The 20,360-nt window shown below is 38.3% G+C and overlaps 1 protein-coding gene and 1 non-coding gene across 4 annotated transcripts; one reads left to right on the top strand and one right to left on the bottom strand.

The window, feature by feature from the left end:
* Positions 1-1,027: 1,027 nt before the first annotated feature.
* On the bottom strand, positions 1,028-13,831 carry LOC122553248 (shieldin complex subunit 1-like). 3 transcript variants are annotated; one of them, XM_043696833.1, is made up of 2 exons: positions 13,800-13,831; positions 1,028-2,161 (listed from the first exon to the last, which is right to left on the bottom strand). In XM_043696833.1, exons 1-2 carry the CDS (start codon positions 13,816-13,818, stop codon positions 1,734-1,736), a joined length of 447 nt encoding a protein of 148 aa, XP_043552768.1. In that variant the 5' UTR covers positions 13,819-13,831; the 3' UTR covers positions 1,028-1,733. The 3 variants fall into 3 exon arrangements, 1 of the variants encoding a protein (XP_043552768.1); XR_006312664.1 differs by lacking the exon at positions 13,800-13,831 and adding an exon at positions 5,987-6,207 and having other exon boundaries at positions 2,073-2,161; XR_006312663.1 differs by lacking the exon at positions 13,800-13,831 and adding an exon at positions 5,514-5,812 and having other exon boundaries at positions 2,079-2,161.
* trnaw-cca lies at positions 4,047-4,118 on the top strand. Its single transcript has one exon. It is a non-coding gene; the product is annotated as a tRNA-Trp (tRNA).
* Positions 13,832-20,360: the final 6,529 nt, after the last annotated feature.

Below are 20,360 nucleotides of genomic sequence, written 5' to 3'. Positions count from 1 at the left end.
AATGAACATATACTTTGCTTCTGTTTTCACTACAGAGGATGCAGAAAACATTCCAGTAATGGCTGTAAATCAGGAGTTGAAAGGAGAAGCGGGATTTGGTGAAATTATTATCGCTAAGGAAGTGGTACTGAGCAAACTGACAGTGCTGCAAGCTGACACATCTCCAGGTCCTGATAGTCTTTCACCCGAGGATCTTAAACGAGGTGGTGAATGAGGCAGTAAATGCATCGAGGTTCCATCAGACTGGAAATAAACAAATATAACTCTTCTACTTAAGAAGGGAGGAAGGCAGAAAAAGGAAACCACTAGGTCAGTCAGCTTGACATCATGGGAAAAGTGTGAGAATCGATCATTAAGGAGTTTATAAGTGGACACTTAAAAAAGGTAGTTGGGAAAAGTTAGCATGATTTTGTGAAAGGAAATTTACTGGAGTTTTTTGAAAATAAACTTGGATACAGTGGAGCCTATGGGCATACTATACTTGGATTTCCAGAAGACATTTAACACGATGCTGCATGAAATGTAGGTAAAGCACAAAGTAGGAGCTCAGAATGTAGGGTAACATACCAGCTGTGCAGTTTGGGTCTCCTTATTCAAGGAAGCAGATAAAGGTAATGAAAGCAGGTTAGATAAGTTTTATTAGGTTGATATATAAACAGAAATTGCTGAAGAAACTCAGGAGGTCTGGCAGTATCTATGCAAAGAAAGCAGAATTAAAGTTTCGAGTTGGGTGACTCTTCATTAATTCTGCCAGATGTTGCCAGACTTGTTGGGTTTCTCCAGCAATTTTTTTTTTCTTTCAGATTTCTTTGGTTTAACTTATAAGATCGATATCTGATATGAGTGGATTGTCTATGAGGAAATGTTGAAGAACCTTAGCTATATCCACTGGAATTTAAAAGAGTGAAGGGTGACTTGATTAAATAAGTAGATCCCAAATAATTTAAATTTTCTAAAACTAACATTTAAAAATAGTTTAAAAATTAGGTGTGGCCCTTGTGGACAGACGTGTGGAGATTTTTGTTTACTCTCAAGAGGATTTTGAAGTTTTGGAACAGTCTGCCTCAGAAGGCAGCGGAAGCATAGTCATTGAATATTTTCACCACAGAAGTGGATAAACTCTTGTTAGGCAAAGAAGTCAAAGTTTATAGTGGGAATGTGGAATGCAAAATACAAACAAATCACAAGCAGGTTCATGCCCCAAATGACTTACTCCTTCTATTCAATCCCATACATGTATGTTGTGACCAAATGCCAAGATGTCAGCAGCTGGTTTGTAGTTTGTTCTATGTCTCTTGTTGGATCACATTTTCTCCTTCAACTTGGTGAATTAATATAATCAGGTCAATTTTGTTATCATTAAAAATATACAAAAATTATAAGTATTTAATAGCAGGGTATGCGTTTCATCACAATTGCTTCATACTTCCAATAAAGAAACATTAATTTGTACATTGTAGATGATTAAACATTTCATCAGTTTTAAATATGATAGAATTTCTACATAAAATTGAGCATTCATTTTAAAACCTAAGCCTACAAAACACTTGTAGTTATACTGGATGCCAAATAGTTAATCATTTGCAAAATATCCACCTGATATTTTAATGAATGCACTCACATTTAATTGCAAACATATCATAAACGTACTAAATATTTATTTGCAAATACTACAGAAAATAACTTGTTCCACAATTATCAAAATATTTTACATAGAACATTTTTAATATGTTTCATATCATTGTATTTGCAGATTTTGAAATCTCCTGCTGAATAAAACAGACAACATCCTTTGAGAGTCCAGGCAAAGAGCTGAATTCTGCAGAATTGACGGAGGAGGAGAAATGCCCACCTCTACAATTTCCTATTTTGAAGATGTTGGCACCATGCTTAGAAAGCAAAACAAGGGCCATTTGGAAGCTTCGCAGCAAATACTGACCACCTCCCTTTTCTTTCAGTTGTGAAATCTTTGAGGTCAGCAGATGTGCAATTTGTTCTGACACAGGGTCAGACTCCACCAATTTCCTTTCTCCTGCATCTTTGTAAAAATGTTCCATTATCTGTGCAAGCTTGATATGCCGATGCTCACCTTCTGTGTTTGTGTGCAATTCTGCTATCCCAATGGAGGAGTTGCAATCTTCAGAGTTTGAGTGGCTGGAGTCTGTTGAAGATATTATTTGTTAACAATCTTTACTTTTGTTAGCTCACATTAAAAACAATGAATGATAATGGGGACAAGCAAAAGCTCACTTAATGTTATAACTACAATTGTTACCAACTGTACATTTTCACTAACTTTGCTTAAAGATACCAGTGCAAAATAATTTCTTATATTCAACCAAGATTTTGAAGAAAATGTCTTTACATACTGACTCTATCTTTGGAATTTAACTGTTTCAAGAACCAGAAAGATGTAGTACTTCATAACAGAGACAAAGGGTAAATGTACTTTAAGGACTCTTGCCAAATCTGAAATGGAGTGTTTAATATGCCATTTTGAAACACAGACTCTCAGCCTCATCGGAATTAATTAAGGGTGGCATGGTGGCTTTTGTTTACCAGGATGCATCACCTCACACATCTTCTTGAGTATTGCCACAGAAAAACACTTCTGTCAAAGATTTTGTCTTTACATTTTTATTTTCTCTACATTGGTATTGTTATGAATTGTACTGATGATTGCAAGACAAAAAGTTTCAACAAAAGTAGTCATTTTTCATCAATACTGAAGGTCTGTACCAAATCACTATTTACAAATATCGTTCATTGAAAAGGCAATGTTTTCCCCGTTCCTGGACAGTGTTATCATACATAAAGCAACATAATTGAAATTATTGAGTGAATATGTACACAGTAAGAGAAAAGGCTAAACTACATGGATAACATTCAATGATATTTAGATTGACAAAAATAAAAGTTCATGTTCAAAAGTCATCAAATTCAAAACAAATAATAAGAAAAGCTTTTTGCAGGTTCAATTCTGAATTAATTTACCTAATCCCTCCAGGGAAGGCTGCATAAACTGTTAAGGAAAACTCCTGAAAATCTATCAGTTCTTACAGTCCTATGATTCACTGGTGACTGAAACCTTTACACAAGGCAAGCAGCGCAGAAACCACTATGCTATATGGAAGTGGGAGAGGTAATGTAGTCCTTTAACCCCGTTCAATCATTCAATGAGATCATAGCTGGCCTTGGACTAAACTCCATACTCTTTTCCAATATCCTTTAGAACATTTGGTTTACAAAAATCTATCAAGCTCTCTTTTAAAATGCTTTGTCATCAATTAGCATTTCCATATGGAATGCCAAACTTCCACTGCCCTTCATGTGTAGAAATGTTTCTTGATTTCACTCCTAAAAAGGTATGCTTCTAATTTTCAAACTATGCCCCCGAGTCTCAGTACACCGCACTCCAACAAGCAGAAATAGTTTAACTCTATCTAATCTCTCTGTTCCCCTTAAATGTGTTGAATACCTCAATTAAATCACCCTTTAACCTTCCAAATATAGGAAATAAAATGAAGGTTTGGATAACTTCTCTTTTTAACCCCTGGAGTACATGGTCCACCCCAGTGATGGCACCCCTGCTCCTGGGCGGCATGATTCTAAATTTTGGATCAATTCTGGCTTCACCCCAACCTGATCAATGCTGCGTCAGGGCTCCATTTGCTGTTTCCTTCCTTCTCCACCGACTCCCAGGTGAATGAGGGACACGAAAAGACCACATAGTTTGTCAATGCCAAAGAGGAAAGTCAAACTCGGCTCAGAGGGCAGTTTCTAGGTATTTTCAGTGCAGAAGCTGTTACATATTGCAGTTGTGATGTTCAGGAAGAGACTTCTGCACGATTTATTCAGGATCATATTGGGCACTCATCTCTTGAAGGGTTTAGGGAGAGGAGGTAAACGTGGAGCTTTACCATTGAGCAGTGAGATCCCACCATATGTTCAAAATGGAGACCTGCTGCACACTTAACAATGTGAATCTGATGTAGGCTTCATATTAAAGTGCTACTGTACATTTAACAGTGTTGTGACAGGGCTGTGGGTTTGTGGCACAACGGTAGCGCATCTGACTCCAGATCAGAAGGTTGCGTGTTCAAATCACGTCAGGCTCAATTTCTGGGTGGCACGGTGGCTCAGTGGTTAGCCTCACAGCACCAGGGTCCCAGGTTCGATTCCAGCATCGGGTGACTGTCTTTGTGGAGTTTGCACATTCTTCCCGTGTCTGCATGGGTTTCCTCTGGGAACTCTGGTTTCCTCCCACAATACAAAGATGTGCAGGTCAGGTGAATTGGCCATGCTAAATTGTCCATAGTGTTAGGGGCATTAGTCAGAGTGAAATGGGTCTGGGTGGCTTACTCTTCAGAGGGTCTGTGTGGACTGGTTGGGCTGAAGGGCCTGTTTCTACACTGTAGGGAATCTAATCTTAACCTAGTCTATGTTTACCTGCTGACTCTTTTAATGTAGAGCTGTTATATGTTTAAAAGGTCGATTTACTGTACATCTAAATTGAGTGATTAAGGTGATCTGCTCTATGGCAACACAGAATTTTACATTGCTTATCTTTTCAGTGTACTTCAACCTTCTCATCAGTTTTTTTTAAACATTTTATCTTTGAGATAACAGCATCAGTGCATTTGCGAAGGTGATTGTGAAACGTGCAACATTGTATTTCCTGGTTTTCTGGTGATAATGTCATTTTTCTTGCTTATTAAATTAGTGGCTATGTTGTTTTTGATGACCATGCAATGAACCTTTGATGAATTTCCAAATGGGCAGTAAACATTTGAATTGCATCAAGGTATTGCTAAACCGATGCTGCAATGAATAGTTTCACCTGAGCTTTAAGAACAGTGTGAAACTAACACATCAGGTTTTGTCTATATTTATCCTGCAGTACAGTAAATCTTTCTGCAGTGCTTCAAATATATTATTGTACTGAGCAAACCACGTCTCCTGTAAACTGAGAAAACGGACATAATGACAGACCTTCTTTCCAGTACACCTCCAGTGTCAGAGTGTACTTAGATTAGCCTTTATAATCAAAATAATTAATTGCCAAAACTCTCTCACAGACTCTACACAAACATGAACATCAAACCAACTGTTGTGCACACATTATTTATGGCCTGAACCTTGAAAGCTGGAATCAATGAATAATAAACAATGCCTTGGGGAAATTGCAGTTACATCAATATTTTATTTGATCAAAAGAAATTACTTGCTTTGAACATAAAGTACAGAACCATGCAGTAAGGCAAATCTACTCTTTATGATTGAAAATATCTTGATGTCAAAAAGGAAGACTTTACATCTATTTTAAACAAATATCCATTTTTTTTATAAGCTATTGAAGTTAATACTGGCAAAAGTTAAGTGCAATTGTAAGATTGAGTTGCTGCAAAATTCAGATCCAAATCATTTGGATGTAACTGATGGCCTTGAAGATCCAAAATTACATCCACATTTGACTCAAGCCAAACTCCATCCTGGTGACGGTTTTAACGCACCTGTATAGTGAGCATCTGTGGAACATATGCAGCGGCGGTAGATTTTGTCACCAGCCAGTGCCTCATGCTGATTTTGCCATTCTTTGAGCTCTTGACTCCAGTTAACATCTCACTTAAACATGTACAACTAAAACATATGCTCATTAACAGAAAAGACCATCCAACCAGCATATTTAAACAGATTAGCAATAGCTTATCATCCCTCTGGTCACAGAATTTGCAATATCCAGGAATAATAAAACACAACAGCTAAAAATGTGTTGCTGGAAAAGCGCAGCAGGTCAGGCAACATCCAAGGAGCAGGAGAATCGACGTTTCGGGCATAAGCCCTTCTTCATGCCCGAAACGTTGATTCTCCTGCTCCTTGGATGCTACCTGACCTGCTGCGCTTTTCCAGCAACACATTTTCAGCTCTGATCTCCAGCATCTGCAGTCCTCACTTTCTCCTAATAAAACACAACACACATACTCACAGATTAGAAATGAGAAGTGACAAAACACATAACAGTTAGAAAAAAGACATATGGATCAGTCATTGGCCTCTCCGTGAGGTGTTTTGGTGAAACATTGTGACTGCTGAGTTGGATGTTTCTGGTAGCGCTGACTTCAGCAGTTGGACTAAACACTCTTGTTTCTGCAAATCAGCTGAAGGGAGTTATCCTATTTCCTTTTTGACTGTGGCTTTGCTGACTTGCAGTTTGCTACCAGTGATCAGCGAGAAAGATTCTTTTCCTTTATCTGCAAATACAGAGATGCCTAGCAAATGTTATTTGGCCGTAATCTTTATAGCACACACCAGCCCCATGAAACTAGAACACCAGACTAGCACACCAAAACCAGGCTTATAGCTGGTTTTTAATGCCTTTACTTGTATATTCCTGGAAAAGAAAAAGACAAACGCCTTTCACCCAGAACTGCTTTTTTTAAGCCTCACATCGCATCCACAGGATGGTATATAATGCACAGGACAGAGAATCTGGTGAAGTGATGATTGACCTCCAACATTTCTGTAACCAAAGGAGATTACAGTTCATTTTTGAGTCGCATCTCTTCTTTTGAAGTGTCCCTAATTGAAGTTCCGTGACACCCTCCAAGTGTGACATTCCAAGGTGTCTCACAGGACTGAGTATAATCCACTCAGGAATTTTCCAAACTGTGACTGAATTACATTCTCAGGGTTTACATTTCCTGCCATCTTTGTCTTTTTATTTACTTTATAATTTAAGAAAAAACATGGCCTTACTTAAAAATTCAATGTGCCCATTAATAATTCAGAGCTATGAACTGTTGTGATAGTGGTCATGCAACATCTCCAAGTTTTCTTGACAGATTCCATTCAGAAGTCCTAGTACTTACAGAGCCCTTAGATTTTTACTTAAATTTTGTACATTTTCTGATTCCTGCCTTGGTACATTTCTAAGGAGGATTTTGCCACGGCCCATGGCCCCCTGTTAACATTCTAGTCTCAAGTCAGAAGGTTGTGGGCTCAAACTCCACAGCTGATTATTAAGCATAAAATTTATACTGATATTTCAGTATGGCACTGAGAGACAGCTACAATTCCTGAAGTTGTCTTAAATCAAGCTCCTGAGTTTATTTTTTATACAAATTTAGACAGTCCAATGGCTCTATTCAAATAATAGGACTTTCTCCAGTTTTCCCTCAACTAATACTATCAAAAACAGATTATCTGATCATTTTGTTGGGAAATACTTGGTAAATATAACGTTCCAACAGAGCTGCAGTACACTTGAAACACTGGTAACTAACCAATGATTCAGAAATGCGAGACAAATCCAATTCAGCCAATTATCAACTCATGAATCTAATCTTAATGATCAGCAAAAGTGACAAAAGGTGTTGTCAAGCAGCATCCAAACTGCAATAATCTGCTCTTTAATGCCCAGTCTGGCTTCTCCTAGAACTACTTGGCTCAGAATCTTGGTTCAAAAGATAGACAAAAGAACAGAATTCAAGAAGTGAGATGAGAGTGACTGCCTTTGAAATCAAGTCAGCATTTGATTGTGTATTGTAGCTAATTGTAGATACTTCATTGGTTGGAGTCACACATTGGAAGAGATTGTCCTCGCCAGAGCCAAATCATCTCCGTTTTAAGACATTGCTGGAGGTGCTTTCCGGGGTAGTGTCTTATTCCAACTATCATCAGTTGCTTTATCAATGACTTTCGCTCCATCATAAGGTCAGAAATACAATTTTTTTGCTGATGATTGTGTGCAATGTTCAGCATTATTCATGACTTCTCAATTACTGAAATCTGTGGGATAACCCAAAAGAACTGTGGATGCTGGATATCAGAAGCAAAAAGTAGAGATTGTTGGAAAATCTCAGCAGGTCTAACAGCATCTGTGGAGAGAAATTAGAGTTAATGTTTCAGGTCCAGCTACCATCAGTTCTGAAGGATCACCGGACCAGAAACATTAACTCTGATTTCTCTCCACTGATGCTGCCAGGCCTGCTGAGTTTTTCCAGCAATTTCTGTTTTTGTCACTGAAATCTGAGGGACAGTTCCTCAATTTTGGTGCAAGCTCCCAGATGTTAGTAAGGAGGACTTTGCAGGGTTGACAAGGCAAAGTATGTTGTTATTTCTGGAGCTTTGTTCAATGTCACATGGTCTAAGTATCCAACATTCCCCTCCCCCACCTCATTTTTCTGCAACAGTTTGGTCCAATCAAGTGCCTTATTAGGCTATTTAGGTTTCAACTACAATTTTGTGGCTATGGAGTCACATGCAAACTGTGTAGAGACTACAGATCTCTGGAAAGATTTTTACGACACTACTATGTCTCACTTTTAATTCCAGATTTATTAATCCAAGTTAAATTCCACCAGCTGCCATGAACTTCTGTCTTCAAGGCATTAGCCTCATCCCCTGGGTTACCAGTCCAGTAACACTACACTATGCCACCATTCAAAGTGACTTCAAAGCAATAAAGAACTTTAGGATGCCTTGAGGTCAGGAACAAAGCTATATGCACACACAACTCTTTCTTTCATTGGTGTGACTTCCCACAATGTGCAGTTCCATTCCTGGTCACATAATGGCACAGCAGAGCAGTTTTTCTCAATTCTCAGAAGAGTTATATTTTCCTCTCCAAGGCCAATCACAGTATAGTTTTTAAAGTATTTCATTGATAATTCCTCACTTCCAGGTTTTCGTACATCTCCAGCTGCTCCACTTTCACCCTCTTACGGGCTGCTTCCTTATTGTGCCCTGGTGCTTTCACACTGCTTGTTTCCTCCTTTGGCTTTGCCCTGTTGGATAGTTTGAGGTTCTTGATTTCCTTGCTCGTAAGTGTATAAATGGATAGCTTTGGATTCAAAGGTTGTTGAACTCTGAGGAAAATTCAGGCCTCCAGAATTATATTCCCAGGGAGAATAGGTCATACAACCCATGTCTGTAGAGAATTTTCTTTCAGTGCATGGAGACAACAGTGATAGCACAAGATGTGTGGCAAGTTCAATGGGAGGAGCCTCAGTTTTAATCACAAAATACGTGATACCGTACATTATGTGAATTTCACAAAACACAGATGCCCTTTAGGTATCTTAGACTGAACAAAAAGCTTCCAGTAGGCCATCCAATGCAATTCATACCTGCGTGGTTCAAACAGCATTATTAGTTGCAGTATTTGGTACAATTAGCTACAGTAGTACAGAGAGAAACTAATCAATATCATAAAAAATATGCTTCAAGGGCCTTGCTTGAGCTTACAGTAGAAGTAAGTGAGGATTGCAGATGCTAGAGATCAGAGTTGAAAAGTGTGGCACTGGAAAAGCACAGCCGGTCAGGTACCTTACAATAGCTTGGTTTACCACCATGCAGCTTCTGTATCAAAACACATATGATGTAACACCAAAAAGGAGCTGCTAAGTATACTCAAATTATTTTAATTTTAAAGGAGAGTAACCATGCCGGGTTCAATATTTGTTTTTGTTTGTATTTTCTTTCAAGCTTACAATTATACACGCTTGAAGCATTTCTGACAGTCCCTAAACCATTAACATTTATAACACAGCCTATCTTTTAGCAGAATTATGAACTGTAACCCATAATGTTCACTCCCTGAGATCTATCAAAATGAAAATAGGCTGGACAATTTCACCTATTTCCAGCAGGTACAAAACCATAATACAAGACTGACAATAATGTGGCACTAATCAGGCAATTGTACTAATATGGAGCATATTAGTAGCTCCAGCTTGCTGGTATAGGAACTGAAGAGTCAAAGCAAAATTGTAGAAGTCTTTTTATGAGTCTCTTTAAACTACATTGTTGGGATAGATATAAGAATAACTTCACCAAGAAAGGATTGCATTATTTATATTTTGCTATTTGTGTCAAGGTACATATCCAATAACTTTTGAAGTGTAGTAAAAGCTGGTACAATTGTAATTGCAGCAATCATGATATACTAAAAGCCCAAGCAGAAAAGTGCTATCACGGCGGCAAGACTGACACGAATTTATATGGAATGGATTGGACTTGAGCTGGAAAAGCTCAATGAAGTCGAATAAAGAATCATAGAGCAAATTTTCCTGAGGTTCTGTTACTGGCGTAGAAAATTAAATGGGCCACTTTTTTTAGTCCTTTGCACAACAGCAACAGCATGAATAGAGGCTTCAGATGATTGAGGAAAAGCTTTGTACCTGATTCCTGATATTTTCCTACTCTTTGCTGTCTTGGTTTGCTTGAACATTGACATAGAAGGTCACACAATCCAGAGGAACAGGGCCTATTTTAAATGACAGCAGCATATCCTATTGACATACTTGGGACACACATTACTTTGTACAACAGGTTCAAGTACAGCTTGCATTGTGACCCAACATACTTGAGAATACTGGCAGCCCTCGGGACGCTGAACAAAAGAGATCAAAGTATGTATTATTTGTAATGGTTCAAAGAAAGCTATAAGATGACCTTGTACCACCAACTTCTCTACTGTCCGATAATGGACTTAACAATTAATCCATCCTCCCCTCACAATATCTAATCATTATTTACCTGTCCTAGGAGCTTTTCCTGATGAAGTCCTAACTGTTGACCAATGATGACTTCTGTCTGACAGGGTTAATGTCAGTGTAACTGGTACTAGTTGAGAATCTGAGTGAGAAAAATAAGTAAGGCCTGGGAGTTCAAACTTTAAGGATCTAATTTCCTGGGAGACATGCTACCCATGATGAGCTCTGCAGCACTGACTCCTAGTCCAGTTAAAGTGGTTTCTGGCTTGTAAAAAGCAGACAAATTTGTTTTAAAAACCCATCATGGCAACTTTCGTTTCATTCTGTTGCGCTTAATGTGAAATAGGTGAGCTAATGACTATTGAATTTTTTAGTAATGTTGGGTTCAGCAAGAAAAAAGTAAATGAACGCAGAAGAGAAATCCCCTGCTGTGCTTTGAAATTGTGCCATGGAATTCTTTACATCCAGCTGAGAAGGAATGAGTTTCAGTCCAACATGGCATCTGTAATGTGGCACTTCTAACAGGGCAAAACATGCTCAACTCTGTACGAAAGTGACAGTTTAGGCTCCGAGCTCTAGTGTCTGGTATGAAAATTAAATCTGATTCAGAGACGAGAATATTATTAATTTACCAATATTAAATGAGCTACAACTGACACTGTAACCAGTGACCAACGTGACCAAATGTATTACTTCAGATGATAAAACATATAAGGACTTTGTAGTTGTAGATTTGAAAACTGAAATTCTTATATTTAAGTTAGACATTCTTTTAGATTGATCATGTAGTTAAAGTTTAATTTTACATGCAGCCTCCATCTGGAAAAGATTATTAACTTTCCTTTTATGAAATTTAAATGTGATTACAAGACAGATAAATTTGAATTCATTAATTTCAGTGGAGAAGTTGTATAGGTCAATATCAAAAGAACAAAGAACTTTGATTAAGGAAAACCAATTACCACTTATAAAAGGTAATAATTTATTTAGATCAGTGAAGTGTAGCCTTAGAAATGATAGCTCTGTCCCAAAGGAGGATAGAAAAAGGAATAGGCCATTTAGTCCTTGAAGTCTGTTCTGCCATTCAATAACAAAACAACACGTTTAGTCAATGTTTGAAGCATTATAGGGTAGTGCAATTCATCTGATGGTGATTGTTCGGGTTTCTAATTTGTTTTTTTTTTGCATTAGTCACTTTGACTATAGAACTCAGTTTCATGTGAGCAATAGGATGTCTCCTTGTAATAATATAAAATTTAAGCATCAGATAAATCAATGACAGAAGGGAACACAATATATTGAGATTAAGTAACATAGCTCGTCCTGATTTAATTGCAATAAACACAGAAAAATTGGAACCACAGGTCACGTCAGGCAGCACATGTGGAATGAAAAAACTGAGTCAATATTTTGTCTGTGACCTTTCATCTGACACACCTGAAGCACAGGGCTGAATTCCCTGGCTAGATACGGAGCAAAAACACCAAATGGCAAGCATGAGGATTTTAACTTCATACTTGCCAGGCCATTCCCACTATGCCATTTTTACCCTTGGGAAATGAGAAAGGTCACGTGAAGTGACGCTGAGTTCATTGTTTAAATGCCTGATTCGAGTATAAATTTCCCAATAGTTCCTATTTTTGTGAAGGCAAATGGGTTTCTGAAGGTTGTTGGAATCATGTCGTCTAAGTCAGTTTGTAAACCATGGGACAAGTTGTTGTACAGTTATGGCAGGTAAGTTTAAAACATCTTACCAACTTCAACTGTAACGCTATTGTTTGGTGCATTAAGTATCGTAAATGCATTTATTGATCATAGGGCTCTGTGCGCAGAAGATAAAGGACTAAGAAATTCACTGGTATTGTGTAAAGATTCAGATGCATTACAGCATTATATTCAGATGATAAAGTCCTCTACTACATTCAACAACATTGAGAATCCAATATTCATACAAGCATGTGATTCCAGTGATTGAATTTCACATTGGTGGGCTATTGATATACTCTTCCACCATCCAATATGTACAGAACCAGCGATTCATTTGACAATACTTATTATTAGATATTAGAAACAATCAGCTATTTCAAAATCCCCTTTGAAAGAATTACAAGCTCAGAAAATTCTTAAACATAAGCATTTACATTCTCTCAGGAAAAAAAAGCTTAAATCCACTTAAAAAGCACTTAAAATCTCCTAATTTTGGCCAAATCAACAGACAGACATTTAGAAAACTCTTCAAGGAAATAAAACTTATCAATGAAGCAAAGCTAGTCGACTTCTTTGTAACAGTTTTAAAAAACCCACTCGGAAATGAATCTACTAGTGAATTTTGGAGCTTAGCCAGACATTCATAACAAGGCTAAGGACAAAAAATATTCCGGTCATTTGGTCAGCCTTTTTTGTTGATGCAGATACAGGCAGGCAACAGGGAACAGTTGAAAAACCAACTTTAGTTCAAGACCCAGTAAACAGAGATGGGCTTAACTATCAGCCAAGCTTGAAGTCCCATCCACCTCCTTTGCCAACTTGGGCCTAACCAAGTGGCACCGAGGTTAGCTTGTACCTGACCCTTGAAGATCAGAACTTTGACTGAATAGGCTAACTTTCTTCAATTAAGAAAGGGAAATCAGGAAATGGCTTCCTGAAACAAAGACAAAAGTATAGCTTATTAACTCTGTTTTATTCTCTTTAGTTGCTGCCTAACTTGATTAGTTTCAGAATTTTCTATTTTTATTTTAGATTTTCTGTGCTCAGTATCAACTAAGATCAGCTTATGTATAAAACAAAGTTATAATTATATAAACTGGAATATTTCTATGAGATCTCTGCCTCATGAGAAACTAGTAAGATGTATTACTTCTCACTGATCAAAACATTATCATTTTGTTCACCACTTCCCTTCAATGTCAATATGATTGAACTGCTGCTTAAGGTACATTGGTTTTATTTAGGTTTACTGGGAAGAAGAAGACTGTCAGAGTCCCTTTAATAAAGGAAAAATTCAAAATTAGATTTGTGCCAAAGACAGATTAGGATCTTGAAGCTATCAGTACCTCATTCAGGCAAAAATGAAAGTTAACTACATTTACAGTTTTAATCTAAACTTGGACTGTAGAAAAACAAGCCAAATTTAGTTAGACTGTCTATTTCAAATTGAACTAAAATGCAAATAAGAACGTTTTTAGAAACCATGGCATTCCTTACATGGCTTTCAACAATCACTGCACTCTTAATATTCGAATTTAGTGATGCCAAGGTTTCAAAGAACCAGCACACTTTGTTCTCAACAAAAATGCAGCTTACCTTTGAATGCTATCATCATTCTTGGTAATGTGTCTGAGTGCCAACTTTAATGCACTTTCAGATATAATGCTCAGATTCAGCAGGGATCAAAAATGCCATAGTGAACAAAGTGTTTTAACATTCTATATTATGAACATCTCTCTTTGTCAGCACTGTCCATGTCCTGAAAATGAATATTAAAATAAAGCACTGCCTCTAAAAGTATACAACAGCTGCATTTTATGCACATATTGAAACATCAATCTAGAACAGTAACTACATTCAAGGGTGCAAGGACCTTCTGCTGAGTATCGACTTTACAGCACGATTTAAGACCATGACAATGTCTATAATATTTAGAATGCTAAGAGACATAATTGTGTTTATACCAGAACAAAATTTCCCCTCAGATTTCTACATCATTTTGTTGTCTATCCCAGTCCGTCAAATCATTTAAAAATAAGAATTTCAGAGAACATGAAAAATGTATCTGCCTTGCAACATAATGGTATTTTAATGAGGATAACAGGTGAACAAAGGTTTAAGCAGTATCTCCCACAGCTTCACCTTTGCAATGAAATACTTCCATTATGTAATTTATTGCATCTTGAAATAGAGATTTGCACACTTATTTTTGGCAATTAACAGAAATAGTTTGCCATACAACTTTCTAGTGGCAAAACCTTATGTAGTGTAATCATGACTTAAAATAAAATATGGACAAGGAAGGCAGTTTGGCATAGCTCCTCATTCCTGATGAAGGGCTTCTGCCCGAAATGTCGATTTTTCCTGCTTCTCGGATGCTGCCTGACCTGCTGTGTTTTTCCAGCACTAATCTATTCTTAACTCTAATCTCCAGCATCTGCAGTATCCACTTCTGAATAGCTCACTATTACGCCAATCTTCAAATGTTATGATTATGATAACGTAAAGTAATGCTGATATACATTTGATTTTGTTACATCATGTGCAACAATAAAGCTTCAATAGTGTTTGCTAATTGTTCTTCTCATAGTTTTTCAGCTCTCTGGGACCAAAGAAAGAGAAATCATCGCAGGGAGTAAAGGTAAAGGAGCACTGTAGTACTAGCATGTGAACAGAATACATAATCAAGCAGCATTAGCACGTGGAATCATAAACTCTTTTCAGTGTGGAAACAGGCAATTCGGCCCATCAAATCCACACCGACCCTCTGAAGACCATCCCACCCAGACCCACCTCCTACCCTATATCTATAACCCTGCATTCCCATGGGTAATACACCTAGCCTTTACATCCCTGGACACTATGGACAATGTACCATGGCTAATCCACTTAATCTGCACACCTTCGGAAATTTCATTCAGTTGAACCACGTCGTCATAAATGAGCTTTCCTTGAGATAGCTCCATTAATCTTACAGTATTACATAATCTGAATTCTATTTCTCAGTGAATATATTGGCCATTCACTAGATCTGCCAGCTGATAATACTTTACTGGTTGAAAAGCATGGACCTCTATCATTCTCACTTGGGTGGTAAGCTCAGGAAGGGAAAAATGGTGATGGGGGTGATTGCACACCCATTATGTTTTGCACTTCTTATGCACTGTATGCTGTCTACGATTGTGTAGTCTGTGCTGTCCATGTAACACCCTCAGTCTTGGAGGAACGCTGTCTCGTTTTTGGTTGTATAGGGTAGAAATGACAAATGTATAGCTCTTCTACTCTAACCCATTTCAAAGTGAGCGATTTGAATATTGATAACTGGATATTCTAGTTATTTACTTCAGTGGCAGTAAATATGACAACTTCTCTCAAGGATACGTCACCAGATTTTCATTTCAGCCTTGTGTTCAATCATTGCACAGACAACTAAGATAGAAATCAACATAATTATTTTCTAGAAAGGTTTATTTCCTATTTTCATAGTGTTTGACATGTTGAAAGTTAATATATTTCGAAGGTTACGAATGAACATTTTAATTTTTCGACTGGTCAATTTTACAACTAGTAATAAGAATTTCATTCAGCTCTATCCATGAATTTTCAAGTTTTTCATTAGCAGTGCAGTAATTTTTATGGACAATTCATTTCATGCTCTAGATTGTATTAGTGTGAAGATAGCTAATACTCACATTCCTATACATTGTTGCTACTTTAAGAATTGCAGTAAAATAAATTACTGGCAATGAAAACACCGCCTGGAAATTCCCAAAAACCTACACCACACTTAAGGCAAATACCAGTGTTCAAGCACAGAAATTCTAAGAAATTACCATTTATACCAGGTTTTATACTCTGCAAAAATTCCTGAGTCATCACAATGATGCTTTGCAAAAAGGAAACTTGTGAGATGCTTGGGAGATAAAGGTGTGATGATTTACGTTCCTAAAATGTTTATCAGCAGATTAATGCTCAGTAATGTGAATATAAATACTTGAGTAATAGTCAATCTCGTGTAAAAGTCAACCCCCTATTTTTGGCCAAATAATCTGGAATTTTCCATATATCTCGTGTAAAGGTCGACCCTCCTTATTCACAGATAACAGATCAACATTTCTGAGTCAGTGTGCCGGCCATCACGTCCTGCTCCAGCTGTCCAGTCTGTCGGTTGATCTGCTCTGCTCTCAGTCTTCCAGTCCATTGGCTGTTGTGTTCCACTCTGGATTTTCAGAATTACCATAATTTATTGTTTATTTTTATTTGTTTAGAGATCAATTGGGCTTCTGCTAATGATACGGTCTGAATTTTGATGGGTATGAATTTCAACCCCTCAAAAGTATTGTCTGTGTAATAGTCGACCCCAAAATTTAACCTTAAAAAGTAGTCAAGAAGTTTTGACTATTACTCAAGTATATGTGGTAGACCTATAAAGTCATAGAGGTATACAACATGGAAACAGGTCTTTTGGAGTTACTTGTTCATGCTAACCAGGTTTCCTAAACTGAACTAGTCCCATTTGCCTGCGTGTGGCCCATATCTCTCTAAACCTTTTCTATCCATGTACCAGGCCAAATGTTGTAAATGTATCCATCTCCACCACCTCCTCTGGCAGCTCGTTCCATATAGGCACCATCCTTCTTGTGAAAAGGTTGCTCCTTAGGTCCCTTATAAATCTTGCTCCTCTTACCTTATACCTATGCCCTCTAATTTTCCCCTATGCAGGGGAAAAGACCTTGACCTCCCACCTTATCTATGCCCCTCATGTTTTAATAAACCTCTAGATCACCCCTCAGCCTCCTATGCTCCAGGGAAAAAAGTCCCAGCCTACCTAACGTCTCCTTATAACTCAAACCTTCCAGTCTCTGTAACATCCCTATGAATATTTTTGCACCCTTTCCAGTTTAATAATAACTTTCCAATATCAGGGAAATGAGAATTGTATGCAGTACTCCAAATGTGGCCTCATCAATGTATTGTACAGCTGTGACATGATGACCCAACTCCTGTCTCAATGCTCTGACCAATGAAGGAAAGTTTACTAAATGCCTTCTTCAACACCCTGTCTACCTGTGATACCACTTTCAAAGAACTATGTACCTGCACCTCTAGGTCTCTCTGTTCGATAACACTCTCCAGGGCTCTACTATTAACTGCCCTGGTTTATTTTACCAAAATACAACATCTCGCATTTATCTGAATTAAACTCCACCCGCCATTCCTTGGCCCACTGGCCTAGCTCATCCCTTTGTGCTCCTAGATAACCTTCTTCACTGTCCACTATACCAACAATTTTGGTGTCAACCGTAAACTTACTAATGGTGTCTCCTATATTCTCATCTAAATCATTCATGTAAATGATAAACAATAGTGGACCACACACCAATCCTTGCAGCACAGCATTAGTCACAGACCTCCAGACTGAAAAGCAATCACTACCCTCTTTGTCCGACCATCAAACCAATTTTGCACTAAATTAGTTATTCTCCATCGATCACATTTGATCTAACTTTACTAACTAGTCAACCATTGTAGTACCTTATCAAAAACCTTGCTAAACCCCATGTAAACAACATCTACTGCGCTGTCTTCATCTGTCTTCTTGGTCACATCTTCAAAAAACTCAATCAAATTTGTGAACTATGAATTTCCAAGCACAAAGCCATGCTGACTATCCATAATCAGTCCTTTTCTTTCCAAATCCATACCAAGCCTCTCTCTCAAAATCCCCTCCAACAATGTAAACATCACTGACATTAGGCTCACTGGTCTGTAGTCTCTGGCTTTTCCTTGCAGCCGTTCTCAAATAATGGCACAACATTAGCCTCCCTCAAGTCTTCCACACCCCACTTGTACCTGTCGATGATACAAATATCTCTGCGATGGGCCCCGCAGTTTCTTCTCCATCTTCCCACAAATTCCTGGGATACACTTGATTAGAGTCCTGGGGATTTATCTAGCTTTAAGATCTCCAGTACCTCCTCTTCTGTAACATGAACTTTTCAAGACATCACTATTTACTTCCCCAAGTTTCCTAACTTCCATATTTTTCTTGATGAGAAATGTTTGTTTAGGATCTCATCCATCTCTTGTGGCTTCACACATAGACAACATCATTGAACTTTAAAGGGTCCTATTCTCTCCTTACTTGCTCTTTTTCCCTTAATATACTTGGAGAATATTTTTGGATTCTCCTTTACCATATCTGCCAAGGCTATCTCATGTCCCCTTTTTTCCCCCGATTTCCCTCTTAAGTGTATTCCTACACTCCTGATACTTCTCAAGGAATTTTCCAGAACTATTTTAATTTCAATATAATTATGGTCACTCGTCCCAAAGGCCTCCCTGTTTTAAAAAATTCTCAAGGTCAGGTTCGTAGGAGAGTAGTCTGACACAGAACAAACGACCAAGAGGCGAGTCTGCTAGAATATGAGCATTTTATTCCCCGCAGCGTCGCCACAACCAGGTCTCATTTGAAATGTTGAGAACTTTCTTGTCTGGTAGTGTTTGAAGGTGTACTCCTTCCACATGGCTGGGGAACCATAGGTCAGTGGAAAAGATGCTCAACAGTAGTGGCAGAATTGTAGCCTTGTTTCACCCTATCATTGATCCCTGAACTGAACTGAATTATGCCATGCACCTTAGCATGGAAGAATCAAATGAGACTGCCAAGTTTGGGAGGATATCCAATTTTATTTTTTAACCAATAGTGGCCTGACCTACTCATGGTGTGAAATGATTTTGTGAACTTCAAATAAGGGAGAAGAGTTCTCATATTTTTATGACCATGCGATATTATCTTTTGCATTGACATAAAGAGCAGGTGCATAGGCAGTTATGAAGACATTGAAATCTCCATCTGATGCTAGATGTGAAGCTTTCAGAAGTTGTGACCACATCTGTTATCTGTATTAATATGTTGTTGGTAGCAAAGTGGTCATCTTTAATTTTGCCATCTGCCATGCCCAGTACAAGGTACCTTGAGTATCTTTAAGTCAGTCAGTCTCGACTGTGGGAGAGCAGTAGTGTTAATGTTGAACTTGTGTAGTTCATAATCAATCAATGCTATTTGTGTATTGTCTGTTGACAGTAAGTCATTGTCCATGCCAGAGTACTTAGTCCTGATGTTCAGCTACTAAGCCTGAGAATCATCTTTCACTACTTAGTACCATTTACTGCATGCTTCCAAATGTTGGTAGGTCAATACCTGGTTGACTTGGTGAGATGTGGTGGCATGTTATGACTGACCATAGAATGAAATAATCATCCCAATGTTGCAATCAATCTATTTGGTTCTTTCCTGACACCTCAGAACCTGTAAACTGCAACCCCTTGTGTTGGTCTGTGTTTTTAAAAATTCTCAAGGTCAAGGACCAGGCTCGCAGGAAAGTAGTCTGACACAGAACAAACAGCCAAGAGGCGAGTCTGCTAGAATATAAGTGTTTTATTCCCCGCAGCGTCGCCACAACCAGGTCTCGTACTTACACCGGGTCTGGTTTATACTCACTCTACGTGTTACCGGAACTGGGAGCCGTCAGTTCTCGTAGAGCGGTTGCCAACAACCCACGCTCGGCGGTTAAACGTAACCCCGGAGCAGACTCTACCGAACTGGAGACTTTTCCAGCTGATATACTCTTTTCCAGATATAAACATTCATGTGAACAGCAGAGCAAGGCTAAAAAACACATTCCATTCTGGTTACATACAGATAAGAAGATTCACACGGGGAGGTGTGTAATAAGATTCACACGGGACTAAGCAACACCTCCATTCCGGTTAGATTCACACATGTATTGGGACATAATTTTTAACCGTTTCACCACATTCCACTGCTTGGCCCAATACATGTGTTACATTATGATTCACACATGTATTGGGACATAATTTTACACCACACTCCCTCACTAACAACCTCAGTCACTTGCCCCGTTCATTATTTCCCAAGAGGAGTTTGAGTTTTGCCCCTTCTCTAGTCGGCCATCCACATATTGATTGAGAATTCTTTTCCTGAACACACTTTGCGAGTTCCTCCCCATCCAAGTGCTTAACACTATGCTCGCCCCAGTCATAGAGTCATACAGAAACAGACCCTTTTGTCCAATCAGTCCATGCCGAACATAATGGAGAAAGTGAGGACTGCAGATGCTGAAGAGTCAGTCA

The sequence above is a fragment of the Chiloscyllium plagiosum genome, chromosome 9, assembly GCF_004010195.1.
Source record: "Chiloscyllium plagiosum isolate BGI_BamShark_2017 chromosome 9, ASM401019v2, whole genome shotgun sequence".
NCBI classification, from domain to species: Eukaryota; Metazoa; Chordata; class Chondrichthyes; order Orectolobiformes; family Hemiscylliidae; genus Chiloscyllium; species Chiloscyllium plagiosum.
Note: the sequence above shows the minus strand (reverse complement) of the source record. Positions and strands in the feature narration are given on the sequence as shown.